We start from the raw sequence: 19342 nt of genomic DNA, 5'->3' as shown, positions 1-19342 counted from the left end.
AATATATAAAAATGTACAAAAGAAAATGTCTAAACGTAACATATAATGTAGTGAACAAAAAACAAAGTAAATTTAGAAATGGCATAAAAACTGGGTGAAAGCGATAAGAATATGACTCCGGGTGAATGGGAGCGCAGTCCGGTATGTTATTTAAAAGATCGTCTTAAGAGGAATTGATACTCGTTGAACACATATTAAACAGAAGACGAGAGAGAAATCCAATCATTAACGTAATGGTTAAACTGACAAATACTGGAAATAGTAGATATGGACGATTTGAGGTCTTATCTAGAATTCATGGTTACTAAGAGGTTATGACCGTCCTATTATGCCACTCCCGTTTTTGGACTTTTAAGTTTAGAAACCCGGAGAGGTTCTAAAGATGGTCTACTAACGCACGCGGGGGTGGCGGTGGGGGGGAGTTGGCACTGCTGGAATTGATAGACGCAAAAAACTTATTCGATTTGTAAAGAAATCGCTAAGAACAATTGACGCTTTGAGCGAGAGTCTAACAAGGTAAACATGATGGACCTTTCTGTTATTTGCATTAGAAAGTTTTTTCCTCTCAAAGTGGGAAGATTGTAAAAGACAAAAGAGAAAGATAAAAAAGGTTTTAGAGGGCAACAACATAAGATATGTTAAATTAGCCCTTTTCCTATGTTAGATCATTCAAATGGAAGATACTGTGTATTGTTTTGCTCTTAACCTGTCTGTTATGCTACCGGGCTGGCTGGTTCTCACTTTCGAGTTTGTGGATGGAATCGTGTGAGGCGTAAGTGTGAGGCCATTATTGTATTAATCACGAATACAGGTGCATGTATGTTTGGGGATTATGGGAGAAAATTTACCTGGAGGTCTTCCCTTTTAGGGTGCGAAATTAGATAGAATTGGCGCTAATCTTTAGTTTACGAATTCAAGTGGACTTGTTTCTTGTAGCAAGGACGCCGGTTCTTTACTAAACAGAGCCGTCTGGGGCTCAGTACAAATAGGAATAATTTGCCAGTATAATAAGTGGACAATGTATCTTAAGCTTCCAAACGCAGAAATTATTTGCACTAAAATTTATAACATGCTAATGTGACTAAAAACCACTGACCATATTAGTCAAGCCCTGGTTCAGAGAAAGAGTGAGTTAAAGAACCATTTTGAGGTGAAACCACACAGTATAGGGACTATACAGATCCAGGGAGAATACTACATCTGTTGAACTTGGTGAACAGAGAACAGCAAAGCAAAAGTAGTGAGTAACTTTTGTTACAGCGTTCGAATACCGAAAGCTTTCCGTTTCTTTTAAGCCAAAATGGACAATGAAATCATCGTATTCTGTTTCAATTGCAACAAACCTCTCGATTAACGTTAACCATAGATTCTCTTTCCAAATACAAGCAAAGCCATAATATGAACTGCAAAGGGTTTTTAGCAATTCAGTCCATCTTTGGGGAAAGTTTCTTTAGAAGTGTGAAGATTGTTACTGGCAAAACTGAAAAACAAATTCTTAGCGAGTAACAATATAAGACACAGTAAGTTAGCCCCTCGCTTTGGCTTTCCTGTGTTAGGTCATTCAAATGAAAGCTACTCTGTCGTGGTTTAATGTGATGCCAATTCTGTTATGCTACCGGACAGCATGGTTCTTAGTTTTGAGTTTGTGGATGGAATCGTTAAGTGTGAGGCCATTTATTACAATGAATTAAGAATGAAGCTAGACTTGATAATTTTTTGGGAAATAAGTTACGTATAGAGATCTCTCCTTTTACGTTGAGAAAGTAGATAGAGATATTGCTTCTTTACTTTTCGAATTCGGTTAGACTTGAAACTTGTAGCTACGATTGGCGCTTCTTTAGCGCTCAGTACAATTGGAATAACTTGCCGGTGCAATAAGTGCACCGAATCTGTCTTTTAAGTACAGAGGATGCCAACAGTTTTATTGTATTGTGTTTCCTATTTTTACCATTTCATAGCCCTGACCATGATGCATAACACGTAATAAGACAATGCCGTGATCAGACATAAAAAGCAAAACAATTATATAATAATAGTAATATAAATATTCCATGCGCTCGAGCAATCACGCGATCAGAGGACGTGAAAAGAATTTTAATAATGTCTTTGAAAATGCCTCACTGGATTTCAGCAGGAAAATCGTTGAGCCTTTTATTGAATTTATAGAAGGAATTTGTATTCGTGGAGGGCTGTAACTCGTCTTGTCTCTTACAAATCATGTGGAGGTGGCTCTTTTCTTCTAAAGAAAAAAACCTAACTTTTATAAGATCCTTTTCAATTCTTTTCGATGGCAACTCAGTTCTCCTCACCAATACCATTATTCTTCAGCTTTTATTGTATGAACGAAATATCAGTTTTATGACGCAATAAATACATATTCAGCAAGTGATGTTGTTTATTCAGAAACTTTCAGTCAGTTTTGTAAGATTAGCAGCCAGCTGCAGATCTTTATCTTGACAACTTGACTCTTAGTCGATTAAATATTAAACAAATGAGAAAGTTTTCCCTGTATGTAAGTCGTTTTTCTTCTTCTATGAAGACTTTTACCAACACCCCCATTAACTGGCAAAACTCGCTCTTTAGGAAAGCCGGGATCATCCGCATTCTCAAATGATCAAATTCCCATTTTCAAACGACATTTAATAATAAAATATGTTAATATAATAGATCCTTTAGATCACATGGTCATGTAGAAAGTGTTTAGGAAGTAAGTGTCATCATTGAAAACTTATTTTCTCAATAGGTTTCAATTCAAAGCTTTTGGAGAAAAAAAGTTTAACTGGCAAACAAAAAAAATCTATTAGAGGAATTTTCCTGCGTCCATGAAAGAGACATTGGCTTTTCTTTTGATTATTAAGCATTCCACGTGAAATGTTATTTCTAGCCCAGTATCCCAATCGATTCTTACATGTTCTTACTAATCAAAGTTCCACGAGCTGATAGGCTGAAATTTATCTCATGCTAATATGATTTTAACAACCAGCATATTAGTCAAAGCCCAGATTCAGTGAAAGTGTTAGTCGAAGAACCACTTTGAGGCGAAGCCACACAAATTGAGGGACGATAAAGTTCTTGGGAGAATACCACACCTGTTGAATTTCGTGAAGAGAGAACACTGAGCAAAGCAAAGTAGTAAGTAACTTGTGTTATAACTTTACGGATATGATAAGCTTTTCGTGAGAGTTTTTCTTGAACACCAATGGATGATGAAATCGTACCACTTATTGCAACACTTCTCTGGCTTTAACGTTGATCATTTGTACATGTATTAACATTTACTTTCTAAGTACACCCAAAGCAAATCTTTGAACTAAAATGTGCTGCTGACGTTTCGGTCTTTAAACAAAGTTCCTTTCAAAGTGTGAAGATTGTAAAAGACAATAGCAAACGATAAAAAAGGTTTTAGAGGGCAACTACATAAGATATGTTAAATTAGCCCTTTTCCTATGTTAGATAATTCAAATGGAAGATACTGTGTATTGTTTTGCTCTTATCCTGTCTGATATGCCACCGGGCTGGCTGGTTCTCACTTTCGAGTTTGTGGATGGAATCGTGTGAGGCGTAAGTGTGAGGCCATTATTGTATTAATCACGAATACAGGTGCATGTATGTTTGGGGATTGTAGGAGAGAATTCAGTTACCTTGAGGTCTAGATAGAATTGACGATAATCTTTAGTTTACGAAATCAAGTAGACTTGTTTCTTGAAGCAAGGACGGGTTCTTCACTAAAACTGATCGAATCGTCTGTGGCTCAGTACAAATAGGAATAATTTGCCAGTACAATGAGTGGACAATGTATCTTAAGCTCCAAAAATGCAGAAATTATTTGCACTAAAATTTATAACATGCTAATATTACTAAAAACCACTGACCCTATTAGTCAAGCCCGGGTTCAGAGAAAAAGTGAATTGAAGAACCACTTTGAAGCGAAGCCAAATAGCATATCAACGATAGAGATCCAGGGTGAATACGACATCTGTTAAACTTTGTGAAGAGAGAACAGCAAAGCAAAAGTAGTGAGTAACTTTTGTTATAGCGTTCGAATACCAGAAGCTTTCCAGTAAAGTTTCCTTTAAACCAAAATGGACGATGATCAATCATCAAAAGGCCCGAGCGTAGCGAGGTTAATAAATTGAGCTTAGCCGCGCGAATTATATAGTAATCACAATTGAAGACAACCAGTGTTTTCTTTAAGGCCTATATTTCGGCTGCATTGAACAGCCGTAATTTAGGCTTGAAACTTGTAGCTAAGTATAATTCGAATAACTTGCCAGTTTAATAGGTGGACCGAATCTGTCCTTCAAGTACACAGAAGAAGAAGATTACAATACCGTGATCAGGCATAAACAGCAAAACAATTATATAGTAATAGTAATAAACATTCCATACACTTGAGCCATCACGCAAATGAAAGGATGTGAAAAAATGTAAAACTACCTTTAAAAATTGCTTCACTGGAAGTCGACAGGACAGTTGTTTAGCCTTTCATTGAATTTTTAGAAGGGAGGCCTGTTCATGGAGGGCTGTAAGTTTTTCCGTGTCTCGCCTAAAATCAACTCATGTTGGTTTTTCTAAAGGACGCCATTCTGCCAAATACCTTGAAGCTCAAAAAGATCTTTCTCAGAGTTCTTTGCAATGAGCACTTATTCTTACAAATGCCAGCTGCTTTCTTCGAGTATTGTATTATGCAATAAATACATATTCAGCATGTGGTTTTGTTTCGTGAGAATTGTGCTTTTACCATCGGTAGCCGTGGATCTTTATCTAGCAAAATTGACACTTTATCGGCCAAATATTGTCATTTCAATTGAACAAATGAGTTTTTTTGCTTTGGAGTTCTTTTGTTCTGCTTGCAGTCGAGATACATATCAATATCAATCAATCAAACATATCATAACCTATCAATCAAAACCTCGGGTAACTTTCAACTTCAAAATTGTATTACTCTGGATTCATGGAAGCCTACGCCGCAGCACACATTGACAATAATCAAGAGAGGGAAAAGGAGTAAAGATGAAATTAAGTGAAAAATCTAAAATCCAAGCCCTCTCCACCAAACATATAAAAGCACAGAAAATAAAATTACCCAAAACAAAACATTTGACTACTTCGATAGTCTCATTTTAACAAAGGGAAAAAATGATAAAACTCTGTGTTTACGACAGAATAATAACGCACAAATGAAAAAATTCCCATTTTCTAGTTACATCTACCAATAAAATGTGTAGATATGATAGGTTGCTTAAATCCGATTGGAAAAAAGAAGACCAGGTGTTTGGGAAGTAATAGTCATCATTGAATATTTATTTGCTTAAGTAATTTCAATTTAAACCTGTTAGGGGGAGTTTAAATCGCAGACAAAAATGTGTATTAGTGGAATTTCACTACATCCATGAAAAAAGAAATTGGTTCTACTTTTGTTTATGAAGCATCGAAAGCGAAATGTTGTTTCTATGGCAATATACCAATCGATATTTTCTTATTAATAGGGTTCCATTAGCTTATAGCTTAAAATTTCTTACATGCTAATGTGACTTAAGAACTATAAGTCAAATCCGCGTTCACAGAAAGAGTAAGTCAAAGAACTGCTTTAAGGCAAAGCGATTCACTAAAGGCACGGTAGAGATCCAGGAAGAATATTACATCTGTTGAGCTTAGTGAAGACGAAACAGAAAAGCAAACGTAGTGAGTGAGTTCCTCTTAAAGCCAGGTGGATCACAAAGTCGTGTTTGTAATTCCAATACATCTCTGGAAAAATGCTAAAAGTACATTTCATTTCTAAATAAGCTCAGAGCCAATCTTTAAACTAAAATGTGTTCCTAACTTTTCAGGCTTTATAGAAGTTCCCTTTAGAAGTGTGAACATTGCAACCGACGAAAGCAAAAGAAAGAACAACTTCTAGCGACGAACGACGCAATAAAGGTTAAATTAACCCTCACCCTAGAGCCTTTCTGGGTTCTAAATTTGTCAAAGCAACTGCAGTAGCGTTTTGGTAGGAACGAATGTAGCTTGAGGTCTTCCCTGTTAGGGTTCTTCAGCAAAAAGAGTTGGTGATTGTTTTTTAGTTTTCCGAATCAAGTTATAGAATTGTTACTTTTGTAGGGATTTATATTAATTAGGGCTTAGGGCATTAAGAATAATTTCCCAGTGCGAGGAGTTGGCAATGTGTCTCCCGAATACAGAAGACGCCAAAAGTTATCATGTGATGTAGTTACTATTTTTTATGCCATTTGACAGTACTGAGCATGATGCAAGAAAAGTAATAAAACATCGGTATCAGACATTTAAAGCATCAAGAATTGCTTATTTAATGTGACTTAACTAAAGAAGCCTTGTTATCTGTTTACACCGCATTTTACTCCCCCACACCCTCCCTCATACAATGTTAAAGTACCATGAGGCATTTACTTACACGTTCTCAACATTGTACGGGGCAGGGGGTCGGTGATCATATATTTTACGTTCTCGCGTACCGCGTTACTGTCGCGTGCGTACAATGGCATCGTGAATTTTAATTTTCTTTTAACCCTGTTGTGCTTGATTGTAGAAGTAACATGCTGTACTTTGGCTTGATTAAGGATTATATAAAAAAAATTGGTATTAATTCGTTTTTTCAGAGTTCAAAATGGGTTTCAAACAGGCTATTCTGTTGGCTTGTCTGCTTGTTAACCTGACTGTTGCCAGGAAAGGTATGTCTTTTTAACGCTGGCCTGATTTGTAGGTGTTTGTTTTATATTACAAACCAGAGGCGGAGGGGCTAGTCGCAAAGATTTGAATCATTGTCTAATGTATACGTTTCACCCATTCGATCTTCTTCTGTACATAGATATGACAAAAAAAATTAGAAATAATTGGAGTACATATAGGGATTAATATGATTGAATTATACGTAAGGTGCTGAACAGTGTCGCAGAAGAGGGCGTCAGAAACTTCAACTTTGAGATGATACACACAGCAATACATATGTCTCTTGTTTACAGCTAGAGCTGTACAGAATGATGGCAATTGTGGAGGTGATACTGCATGCATGAATATTGAGAGCCCTCGTGGGAGTGCGGTAGGATGCTGTTTCAACAGTTGTGCAGGCCAAAAGGTTTACAAAACCCACCTCTCCCACTACGACGACAATTGCTCAGGCGGCAAGATATGTTGTGGAAAAAAAGGAGGTGAATACAGTAACAAACCATTATGGATTCAAACATAATTGTGGTCGACTATTTGTATCCCAGAGTTCGGTAAACAATAGCCCACTTTGAAATTGAGTGATGGCCTAGGTGCATGAAGAGTAACTCCCCAATTGATTGTGGAATTGTTTGGGGGAACGCTGAATGCGACGATAATAGCTAACGTCCCCCCAAACCTTCCCACAATTGCTTGGGCAGCTATTCTCGACCCAGGCTTTCACTCTTTTTCAAAGTGGGCTATTCCTCCTCGGTCAATCTAAAACACTCATGTAAGCATTGAAGCCGTAATGTAGCATTGTCATTTTTGTCTGGCACAGATGAGCCGTTTGATTAACTGTACCTTCTATTAAATTTGTTTGATGTTGCTAAAGTATACGATAAAGGAAGACTCACACCAGAGTTTTATCGAGTTGCAGCGAAGTGACTTCCGTGGCTGGCAAGGTTCCTGTCTACTTCGCAGGTCCCGCCATGCAGTTAAATAGAGAGCTTAAGCACAGACGTTCAGCAGCCGGAAGTCAAATGTCTCCTTTTTTGGCGTGGTTTTGCTCCTTATCACGAACAGGAAAAGCTCTTGTTGATGACTGTAGCTTGAGGTTACAAACGCGATGATATGAAAACGCTCCAAAAAGGGAAAAACTCAATTTCCGGTTGCCGTTAGTGGCTCAAAATCGTCTGTGCTTAAGTTCCCTAATGCTCACTTAGTCACTTTCCGAATGGAATTCTAAAATATCAAGTTTTCTTTTGTCGTTTTTCAACAGCGCAAGCTAGGTGGCCATGGCGCCGTGGGTCGTAAAAGTAGTTGGAAGTGAAAAGTGGCACGTAATGATGAAAAAAGGAGCCCTTGCGTGTCAATCTCAGCAAGAAAATTTTAGTAAACACAATGTAATGGTTGCAAATAATTTTCATTAAACACGAGGTAATGGATGAAGTTGTTTTCTCTTTTAATCACATGATGCAGTTAACGGAATGCTATTACTCCAGTCCTTGTCTATTGTCTCGATTGCTCAAGTTGTTTCAATTTTATTTGCCATAAACCATAAAAAGTACAAGCATACATAAAGTGTAATACATACAATTAGTGTAATACATACATTAACAATAAATAAATAATTGTTAGATGTTTTGAAAACAAAAAGGCTCTGGAAAGGAATCCGATATAGAAGCCAGGGGGCTTATGGACCAAAGGCTTCCTAGAAATATAGAATAAACAATGTGAGTTTCGGTACTGAGTATGTAGATAGATTATGTTGTTTGTTTTTGTGTTTATGTTATTGTTTATTTTAAGGGAAGAAAAACAAGAAGAAAACGAGTGTCTAGCTCTTTAAAGAGTTTATGTGACTAGGTAAGAAGGAATTTTTTAAGTCTTTTGCCAAATTAACCAATACTCTCACTATCTTGAATTTCCTGACTTAGAGAGTTGAAAAACTTTGGACCTTGAAACCGAATTGAGAAGATTGTAGGTTTACCCCTACCATTTCGCTGTCTTTAATTACCCCCTCACAGAACTCGTGGGAATCGAATACTGCGAGTAATAAAGTATTTGTATTTTAAGAGCAATCTAAGCTCGTACCACCGACCTTCACATCTTCCAACTGAATGTTCAAAGTTCACCGATGGAGCACCTAAGTAGTATGGTAGGGATGTAGGGATGTTTTGGGCCATTTTTTTCAGGGGGAATCTCATTAACTTGAGGGTGGAATAAATTAACGCCAATGACGTCATAGAAAGGAGATTACACCATTGGAAACGATGACATCATAAATTAGAAATAGAATAGTTGCATCGTCGAATGGAACGGATGGAGGTTGCGTTACTGGAAACGAGAACAATGCAATCTAAAAATAGAATAATTGCATTATCGGGGTAGAAGGGGGTCATGTGATTTTATCATTATAGAAAAAGATAGAATGTGTTTGACAGGTTTTTGAAGGAGATGTCTATGGAATCGCTTAGACAATAGAAAACATTATTTTTCGTTTCATTGATTTCTTGCTGCTAAATTGTGCATGTTAAAAAGGGCGCGCACAAACTTAATGCACACACAGATTTCACAATATGTATATCATAATAAAGTTGATAATGTTTGATGTGGACAACTGTCCACCTTTACTCACGTTATCAGGGGTAAACGCGCTTTTGGCTATCAGATCAGAGACTAAAACTCTTGGGTAACCTCTCTTTGTTAACGGTCCGTTAGCCACTAATTATGCAAGCAGGCAGTGACCCGAATCCAAAGCATACGTTTGCATAATGAAACTCTAGGTAAAAAGCCCATGGAACAATTTTTAAACGTCTTCTATTTAACAAAAACAATTGACAGCTTTAGTTGATAGAAATGGTCAATTAAAACACGCGACTAATAAATACTTGCTATTAAACAAGACACATTTCTTAAGAGACGTTGAAATAACTTTATTGCCTTGAATAGCGAAAACGAGAAGGTTAAAATACCGGAGAAGTAACTCTCAGCTCTATATCTGAACAGACTTTAAATATATCATTGGAGTAATAAATAAAAAAAACAAACTGTAATATTTCATAGCAAGCAGTACAGTATAAATAAACTAAACAACGATCTTTAAAAAATTCGCACAAACAAGCGAATAAATGTTCTGCGTAAGCTTTGTTTTGGTGAAAATTAAATCACACTTTAGTTTTACATGCGCTTTTTAACGAATGTTCATGCAAAGACTTTAAGAAAAAATACTGCCACATCCTACTCTTTCCCGTAATATCCTATTGTTTTAAGTATTTTCTGTTTGTCCTCTGTCAAGATTGTCACAAATAAATGCTAAAATTAGAAATAGAATGCGAGAAAACGTGTCAGTAGTTTATGCCAACCAAAGTGTTGCGAGACGTTTGTTTGACTATTTTAGCTAAGCATCAAATTTTCTTAAATGAAGCAAAATGAGACGAGATCAGAAAATAAAACTCCAAGGGAAATAATCAACATGAACCGTAAACCTGAGTTCAAAAGACTACTCTGAAGTTAGCAGTATTGAGATAAACGGCGTGTCAACACTGCAAGAAAAATAGTACATGTATCTTGCAAAACAGCATACCAGCAAATTTTGTATTGAGTGTAGACAAACAAACACAAGTCCAATTATATTATAAGCAAAAGTCAGAAAACATTCGAACGCGTACGTCAGGGGTCAACGTAGATCTTACCATCGTTGTATATATATTTACAAGTGCATTAATGGACTTATGGACCACTCTATGAATTTACTAACGAACAGTGACATTCACAATTAGAGTACAAGGAACAAAGACATGCTCAGACTACCCCGTGTTACCAGAAATTGGGGAAAGAAGAGAGTTTGCCATCACTCTCTAAAAGACCGGAATGAACTAGAGAGAGAGACCAGAAATGCGCCGAATATTGCTACTTTTAAGCGAAACATGTTTGCCAGGTTTTTTAATTAACCCTATCCATAAGAATTTTTGTAGTTTTAGCTTTTTTGCTTTTATCATTTTTTATTTATTTTTTATTTTTTATCAATTTGAAGTTTTTAACCCCATCGATGATCATTAAGTCTTTGTAGTTTCAGCTTCTAGTTTGAATTGCTGTTTTTATCATTTTGAAATTTTGTCTTATATATTGTATTTTTTAACCTTTTGTATATTTAATCTTTATAGGACCTTTCTGAAAACCACATTTAGTGAATGAAAGCTTCCTAATAAAAGATTAAAGATTATTATTAGGGGATTCAACGAATTGAAAGGAGTTTATCACACATTTGCTGGTGGGAAATAATTTGTTTCTTCGTGAAGATAACTTTCGAGAACTTGTAAACCGAGCATATTAAATTGCACAAAAATTTTCCTTCAAAGGTATCATTAAATTTGAAATTTATTCTAGTTGGATTTCGTAAACAATTACTTCCACTCTCGCAGGTGTGCTAGAGAAAGGACATAATTTATAGAAGGAAAGACCTTTGCGCAAGAAAAAGAGATAACAGAAAATTATCTAAGGTCGGTTTTTTAGCGGTTGTATTATGTATTTGGTAATTCGATATTCATTGGCAAAATTATGATCAGACGCAAAGGAACCTGAAATGAATCAAAATTCTCTTTTGAATCATTCTCCTGATCAGTCGCTTTCCAGTCTTTTGGTTTTCACTGGTTGCGATCTGTCTACGAGAAGGCGATAACAAACTATCACGTTGTCGTACGTTTCGGTTTGGGAAAGATTAAGAGGATTTGTCGTAATTCACGGTCATGATGACAAGGAAGTCTGCGAGAAAAGAAGCTTGGTGAGACAAACGCATTTTGAGAACTCCTCTTGAAATGAAACTTTACGCTCACTTAACGTTGTAAAACGAAAGAAAAAATCAGCAATGGAATAAAAGGACTGGTTATTCTGGCTGGTATGTCGTGGATAATCAGTGAAACCAAAAGGTCGAGACAGCAGCAAATAAATCGTAATTTTTTAAGAAGATTACGACATTTTTGTAAGACATGTTTCGATGTTACAAACATCATCGTCAGATACAGAATAATTGCAAAACCATTAGGCATATAATACAACTAAGCGAAACATGCAGAATTAATTAAGATTAAGTGACAAAAATAGAGAACATATTTGAGTGAGTAACAAAGTGTTGGAAAGAAAATAAAGCCTAAAGCGTAAGTGCCAGGTTGACATGATGAACTTGTTGATTTAAAGTGGGCTTTTCCCAAGTTATATACATAGCCTCCTTAAGTTAAAGTTGAAATTTAATGGGGTTTAATAGTCAACACCCGAACATACGTTTCACGTTTGAGAAAGAAATTGATCATTTTTTGCCTTTTTGGATGTCTTAATCGACAATACCCACCATGGTTCCATTGTCACTAGTACCTTCCGAAAGAAGACCTTCATGGGTCTGCTTACCAATTACCTCAGTTTGGCACCTCTGTCATATAAAATCGGTCTCATTAGAACATTAATTGATAGGGTTTTTTAAATTAAACAATACTTGGCTGGGCTTCCGTTAACATATCTCTTATGACAAGTCCTCACACATCTTCAAACACTTTCAAAGCTCAGAACAGTGTCGTCAATCTTGCTCTGCGGATTGTTTCGAAATCCTTGATTCCGCCTCCATTAAATTTCAACTTAAACTTAAGGAGGCTATGTATATAAATTGGGAAAAGCCCAATTTAAATCAACAAGTTCATCATGTCAACCTGCCACTTATGCTTTAGGCTTTATTTTCTCTCCAACACTTTGTTACTCACTCAGATATGTTCTCTATTTGTCAGTGTCACTTAATCATAATTAATTATGCATGTTTCGCTTAGTTGCTATATAGTCCTAACGGTTTTTCAAATTTTCTGTAACTGACGATGATGTTTGTAACATCGAAACATGTCTTACAAATTAAAAAATGTCGTAATCTTATTAAAAATTACTGGTTATTCTCCAAAGAGGCGAGTATTCATGTGATTTTGTTGACCACAAGTAGGCCAACAATGGTCAATTAAAATTCAAATGTAGGAAGGCCACTGCGTGTAACAACAGTCATTTTATACACTATTGTTCCACTGTGCAACCGAACTTCCCTCTCACACACTGCCATGCCTTGACCCCAGATCCCTTCCGCAACGCATTTCAAGACGGTACAGGAAAGCAAGGAGAACAACTATCAGACCCTATCAAGAAAATATTTCAGTCCCTCAAACGCAGCTGTCAATAACTTTTTCTGTCTGCGTGTTTTGGCTACTTGTTTAAACAACTTCTTTGAATCAGCTGACAGTAATGGAATTGTTTGTGTTCAGAAAATTAGTTTCTCATAGACACCTAACACACTTGTTTCTCAAGAAGTAATCAAAGTTTATTTTCTCCTTACAATCTCAAAGCATTGACCACTAAATTCTCAGTTTGATTCACTCAAAACTTGGACCAAATAGTGGGGAGAATTTAACATTTTTGAGTAAGAAACTGACAGGGTACACATGAGTGACCTTCCTGTAATTTGCATTTGATTGTGAACACATACCAGTTCGTCCCAAGACAAGAAATTTTAAATATTCTCACCTCAACTGATTTACAGGAAAGGTTACGATTTGTCTTGTTTTAAAAGAATCGTTTCGTTTCGTTTTCGTAAAGTTAAAATATTACCAAAAACAAGCGATCCTTTAAAACTAAGATTCGAGACATGGTCATTCTACCTCGAGTGCAAACTTGGAATTTCGAATTAAACAAAACATAACAATGCTTTTCCTATCGAATGGTGTCGAACGTTTTACCCAACTAGTTAGTCTATAACAGAAAGATATTCTTAAGAGAAAGCTGATGCATCTCGAAAGAGGAACTGACGACTTTTTTTAACTGCGTTTACCTGAGAAAATAAGCCAACCTTTACTTATGCTGGCACGAGGCGGGCCTTGAAGAGAATAAACACAGGCGAAGGGCCATTATAAAGAAGCTGTTAGAACGGCAAGTTAGGCGCTCACAAAAACTGGAACAAGGAAGATAAACAAGGACGAAAAAAAGAGGAAAACGAACAGAAAATCCAGGTAAGAGAGGAAACATAATAATTTTCAATCCGAAAGATTTACAGCCCCAGCAGAGCGATGCGTGTATAGTAGGCTGTATATCATAGCATGCGAAGGCAAGGTTGTGTAATCAAAAGTGTGTCGGGGTTTGTTCAAACTTTCGGTCTTAGGATTAGTGAGAAAATCTGTGGTTCGTGGCTAGGTTTGAGCTACTTCGGCGTGCGACTTGTATAAGAAATGACTTTCATTTAAAACAATTGAACAAGGCGTGACCTTCGAGACCAGAAGGCAATTGAAACAAGCGTCAAATGAAACGAGCCTAAATCACACGACGGAATAATTCCGAAGCGAAAGTTAGCTGAGGGGAAAGGAGGGATTCTTTTATTTTCAGTTTGCTAACGTAACTCCAGTTGCTCTCTAAAGTCGCTATGATAACTGACATTTTCGCGCTTGAGTTTTCTGAGGATTTGATCTTCTCACCACAAACAGGATATTCAACAATTTAACATCTACCTTCTTGGTTTTATTTTTCCGTGTGCTATGAAGTCGTTCGTCCCTTCAAGTTTGTCCTAATCACTCCTAACCTACGAGAATCAACAAGAAATGAGCTCACCTTAATTTTAACAGCGCAACCCGTTTGCCGAATTTCTTTATCAAATAGGTATGAAATTTAAGCGAGTTTTTCAGGGCATAGCTGGAAAAACGTACGGAAATTTACAGACAAACCTCTCCGTTAAGCGGCCACTTTCTTTCAAGTGAGGGTTCCGAAATCATTTTCCCTCGGTAATGATTACTGGAAATAAAAACTTTTAGTAGGCGTCCGGGGCTACGTTCGTGCCATTTATACAAAAACATCCAAGTTTTTCTACGCCTATTAAACGGCCAACAAAAACTGAATTCAGTGTCTTTTTATTACTGAGCTGAGACCCACGAAAGGAAAGAGTTCAAAAAAAATTCTAGCTAAAATGGTGAGTGTAAATAAACACGTTAACGAAATGTAATACGTGCATTTATTAATTTTGCAATATGGAGCTGTCAAATGTTTTATTCAATATGTATTCAGTTTTGGTTAGCAGTTTAAACAACTCCGATACTTCAAGTGACAGTTATACAATGGTCTCTATTCCGAAGTTTTGTTTCTTTTGAACACAACCGACATGTTTGTCTCCTCGGAAATAATCAAAGTCTATTTTCTCTTAACTTGCCTAGCAGTCGGTTCCTCTTCAAGTGGTAGAAGTAGCGAACAAATGCTTCCGGGGAGAACGAGTTTCCAGTTGGCTGTCGTAAAGGAGATGACTGCTCTGACGCAGGCTTATTTTCTCCTTACAATCCCCGCCTTGAATACATTGAATACTTTCATTCTGTCTTTTTGGCCAATGATAACATGTCAGAAAAAAGGCTAGAAGAATTCATGTTTTCACAAAGACACTAAAAAGTTAATATGAGTGACCTTGACCTGTTATTTGCATCTAAAAAATTGGTGCTGTGTCCAACAGAATTAAATATGCTATAAAGCTAAACTGGCATGTAAAAGATACCATCAAGTGAGTTCCAAAAGAGTCGCCTCGTTTTCGTTTGGTTTTATTCCCTGAAATTATTACAAATTAAACGGGTGATTTTAACTACTTGTAATACCAAGAATTATTGATCAAATGCAAGTGTGTAAACATGAAATCAGAGCATAACAATTATTATTAGTATTCGTGTCGAATGCTGAATAAAGTTTTGTGATCAGTTTCAGTCGATCGTATAAGTAAGATGTAGCTGTTAAAAAAAGAAAATACTAAAGCATTTCACAAGAAGAATTGAACAGTTTTGTTCAAATACATTTTGTTAGGACGTGCAAGTACCCTAGCGTGAAAATCATGGAGGGAATAAACAAAGGCAAAGGACCACCGTGTGAAGGGGTTGTTAGAACAGTGAGTACTCTGACAGAAGTCTTCGCGGAACTAGAAATAGACAAGAAGGTGAAAAGACGGTGGGAAAGGATATCCGAATCGAGGTTTATACGCTACAGATGTGTAAGAAGTTCCGGCATCGGCATAGCGATGTTTCCGTTAAAACTGGATTCTATTAGCCTTTGAATATTGACTTGTTGTGCAGTCGAGTCGAGAAAGCGAGTCGGAGTCGCAGTTTTTAACAAACGTTCCTTAGGAAGATTGGAAGCTCAGGGATTCGAGGCTATGTTCAGCATCCGTATATCTCAGTTCCCTGGGGCAACTCTTCGGTAGACAAGTGGCAGATTAGCTGTACTCTTAACTGTCTCATGCTATAGCAACCTCTCTAAATATGTTAATTCGCCGTTGTATCATCCACCTAGGCGTGCAGCGTTTTACATATCATGACTTGTATTTACAATTTTTAGCTAAGCACCATCCCTAAGACTAGAAAGTTATCGACAAAATTGACGATAGAAACGCGCCGAATCTCGAAAATGAATGATTCCAAAAGAGGAGGGTGGGCAAAAAATGGAGTTCTTTTATATTCCTTTGCTAACCGGGCGACAGAAACGTTGCTCACCTAAGTTAAAAATCTAGAAATCTAATAACGTAACAATCCTTCTCCTGGTCTCCTTGGTTTTAGTTTATTTTCTTTCATTTTATACAGATCTTTCTTCCCTTAAATTGTATTTATTTCATACAGGATAACCAACGAGAATGGAAGAAGTTATTTGCGATATGTAACTTTAGTAAATAATTCATTGATGAAATCGAGAGGCACTGAGGTGAGTTCAGATAACAATAAATGACTCGGAGTAAGTTGATTGGACGGGAGAGCAAGCAAGAAAATTTTCCCACATTGTAAACACAACCTTCTCGGTTGCCTTGAACTTAAGTAAGTGCAGCCTACGTGTTAGCCATAACTGTCAGCAATCCACAGGACTTTCAATCTTTGTTGAGCAGCTGAAAACGTTCACCGGATTTCTCAAAATGCGTTTGCCTATCCAAGTTTATTTCCTTGCAGTGTTCCTCGCCCTGACCGTGAATGCCGCCAACAACTCCTCCCAATCTTGCGCCAAACCGTACGACAAGGTGATGGTTTGTAATCTGATGTGTAACCTGCTTCAGGATTCGGACGCAAACGATGCCATTAAAATGCTGCAATCTAAACTGGAAAATCTCATTGCAGTGGTCAACAAGCCTTCACCTACTCTGCCATCGGGTAAAATGATTTGTCTTCAGTGTTTTTGCCGTCTTTCCTTTCGAAAGTTTCAAATCGCTTCTGTATCTTTACTAAGCGCAGTTCGACAAGGTCGCAAAAGTGGGAAATTATCGCGCGTCTACGCCTTTGTTCCCTCCCTCGTGTCTTTCGTCTTTCGCGCATCAATCAAAAAAGGGAAAGATAGAAATCCAATGTATTCATTCTCATATTTTTCAAAACTACATCTAATCGGAGTTTTGCTTTTTTCACAGCCGTTCCCGCCTCTTCATGTAAGGAACAGTATGAAAAACGCAGGTGGGTTTTGAGGTGTACTATGATACATTCCGCTAACTAAGCGAGACAAAGGAAAGGTTCGGAATTCATTTCAAGATTCTGAGACTCCCCAAAAATTGAAGAAAAAAGCCAAAGATAGCATGTCCTTATTAGTCTGTGAGACATCATTTTTCTTCCTTTCCAGTTCCACCAAAAGCCAAGTGTATCCGCTGATGTTTGGTTCACAGAAGATTCCTGTTTACTGTCACATGGGCAACTTTGGATGCGGAGATGGAGGATGGACGCTGGCCATGAAGATTGACGGCACAAAGGTATGCAGCTGTCCTCTGACGATATCATTCTTGATAAACGCTGTTCTAATATTTAACATCTGAGGATTGACTAAGTTTCCTTGTGTCTATTCCAGAAAACATTCCGTTACGATTCTCCTTTTTGGAGCAACAGAAATGCCTATAACCTTGCAGGAGGGAAAACTGGGTTCGACACACAACAGACCAAGCTGCCTACCTACTGGAACACAGCCTTCTCCAAGATCTGCCTCGGTATGAAGATCGGTCATCAGATCAAGTTCCTCGTCATCAATAAGCAGGCCAACTCACTGTACGCACTGATTGCTGACGGGAAATACCGTGCAACGTCACTGGGTCGTAACACATGGAAGACGCTGATTGGTTCTCAGGCCTCCTTGCAGTCATACTGTAACAAGGAAGGGTTTAACATTATCGGTGGAAAACTAAGTGCGAACAAGCCTTATTCAAAAGCGAGAATCGGTATCCTTGCAAACAACGAAAAGGATTGTACATCCTGTGACTCGAGAATCGGCTTTGGTACACAGGATTATCGTGACTCCAACACGTGTGGAAACGAAGCAAACTCCAGTCCGGATAATGGAAACAAAAAGATCAAAGCCATGGGATACATCTTGGTCCAGTAAAGTAGGACTGATTCTCACATAACCGTGTCAGATATTCAATAAAGCAATAAAAAAGTTATTTACTAGTTTTGACTGTTATTAAAGTGAAGTGTGGGCTGGCTGTTGGAAGGACTGACGCAATGACAAAGGCAGATTGACTGAAGAGCTGGCTGACTGTCTGACTGACCCACGTGTTGACAGCCCATGAACAACTGACCCACTGACAGTTTTAACAGCTAGGTGAAAGACTCACTGAAAGGCTGATGACTAAATGACAAACTAACTAACTCATTGACAGGCTGTCCAACAATTGAGCAACAAACTGACTGGCAATCTTGCTGCCATTAGAACCAATTGACAAGGCTCGATTCTGCTGACAATCTCACCAAAGAACAAACAACTACCTGCCTGCCTTCCATTCTGACTGACCAAGTGACTATTGGATGAATGGCAGGCAACACCAATCCATGTACATACTGATGGATTAAACAAAGAAAATAACTGGCTGGTATACTGATTACTGAAATAAATGACTAAAAGAAAAATCAAACCACTCCCTCAATGAACAACCAGAAAACGAAATGGTTCCCTGGGCATTAGACTAACAACCTGATTTAGCTATCCAACAAGTTAGCATCCGAGCAGTAAGACACACTGAATTAACTGACTGACTGACTGACTGGCTGGCTGATGGACTGACTGAATGAATGACTGACTGACTGACTGACTGACTGACTGACTGACTGACTGACTGACTGACTGACTGAATGAATGAATGAATGAATGAATGAATGAATGAATGAATGAATGAATGAATGAATGAATGAATGAATGAATGAATGAATGAATGAATGAATGAATGAATGAATGAATGAATGAATGAATGACTTACTGACGGATTACCTTTCTCACTTAATAACCTATAAACTGAAAAAGAGACTACTGGTGAACTAATTAGAAGAAAGACCAAACTGTGGACAAGTTGAGTAACTGAAGAACGTGACACACTGACAGATAGAAACAGACAGAAGTGTCACTAAGAGGCCAGAACAGACAGTTCTCTGACTGACACCTGATGTCCTTTTGTCACTTTCACCCTTACCGTATTTCAAGTGACCTAAGTATCAAGATTTACGAGGGAGGGAGGGGAATTATGCACAACCAAAACCTCGTTTCCCCTCCCCTAGGGAAGGCCTAATACTCAGGCAATTAAGTTCTCAAACCAATAGTAAACATGATAAGTCCCTCTCCTCAACAGAAAAAATGGATTACAGAGGCTAAGGAGCCGCTTTCTTTTCTTCATCAAAGAGGCCGTCGCTGACCA

At 37.6% G+C, this 19342-nt stretch overlaps 4 protein-coding genes across 9 annotated transcripts in view; all 4 read left to right on the top strand.

Annotated features, from left to right (window-relative positions):
- The window catches only part of LOC146467209 (putative skeletal organic matrix protein 5), a 26486-nt gene extending 8309 nt beyond the window's left edge, over positions 1-18177 (top strand). The window contains exons 1-5 of one of the 5 annotated variants that reach the window (XM_085126302.1): positions 13234-13691; positions 16635-16832; positions 17084-17126; positions 17290-17416; positions 17512-18176. In XM_085126302.1, the coding sequence (XP_084982428.1) occupies positions 16706-16832; positions 17084-17126; positions 17290-17416; positions 17512-18039 (825 nt within the window). In that variant the 5' untranslated portion in view covers positions 13234-13691; positions 16635-16705 and the 3' untranslated portion in view covers positions 18040-18176. The other 4 variants (XM_085126304.1, XM_085126301.1, XM_085126303.1 and 1 more) reach the window with 4 other exon arrangements.
- Positions 1-19342, top strand: part of LOC146467204 (putative skeletal organic matrix protein 5) — a 67821-nt gene that overhangs the window by 8335 nt on the left and 40144 nt on the right. The gene's annotated exons all lie outside the window — the stretch shown is intronic.
- LOC146467208 (putative skeletal organic matrix protein 5) overlaps positions 1-19342 on the top strand; it is a 41099-nt gene that overhangs the window by 15584 nt on the left and 6173 nt on the right. The gene's annotated exons all lie outside the window — the stretch shown is intronic.
- LOC146467210 (uncharacterized) lies at positions 1153-8108 on the top strand. Its single transcript, XM_085126329.1, has 5 exons — positions 1153-1240; positions 6618-6689; positions 6981-7166; positions 7943-7965; positions 8006-8108. The coding sequence occupies exons 2-5, from the start codon at positions 6626-6628 to the stop codon at positions 8054-8056; spliced, it is 324 nt and encodes a 107-aa protein (XP_084982455.1). The 5' UTR covers positions 1153-1240; positions 6618-6625; the 3' UTR covers positions 8057-8108.

The sequence above is a fragment of the Pavona decussata genome, unplaced genomic scaffold, assembly GCF_977016875.1.
Source record: "Pavona decussata unplaced genomic scaffold, jaPavDecu1.1 SCAFFOLD_137, whole genome shotgun sequence".
Taxonomy (NCBI): Eukaryota; Metazoa; Cnidaria; class Anthozoa; order Scleractinia; family Agariciidae; genus Pavona; species Pavona decussata.
This window is presented reverse-complemented; position numbering and strand designations above follow the sequence as displayed.

What these genes read in the sequence shown, in the direction of transcription:
- LOC146467210 (XM_085126329.1), top strand. Translation starts at nt 6,626, where the DNA reads ATGGGTTTCAAACAGGCTATTCTGTTGGCTTGTCTGCTTGTTAACCTG. An exon ending in CCTGACTGTTGCCAGGAAAG is followed by an intron (nt 6,690 to 6,980) that starts GTATGTCTTTTT and finishes TCTTGTTTACAG; the next exon opens with CTAGAGCTGTACAGAATGAT. An exon ending in ATGTTGTGGAAAAAAAGGAG is followed by an intron (nt 7,167 to 7,942) that starts GTGAATACAGTA and finishes GTTTTTCAACAG; the next exon opens with CGCAAGCTAGGTGGCCATGG.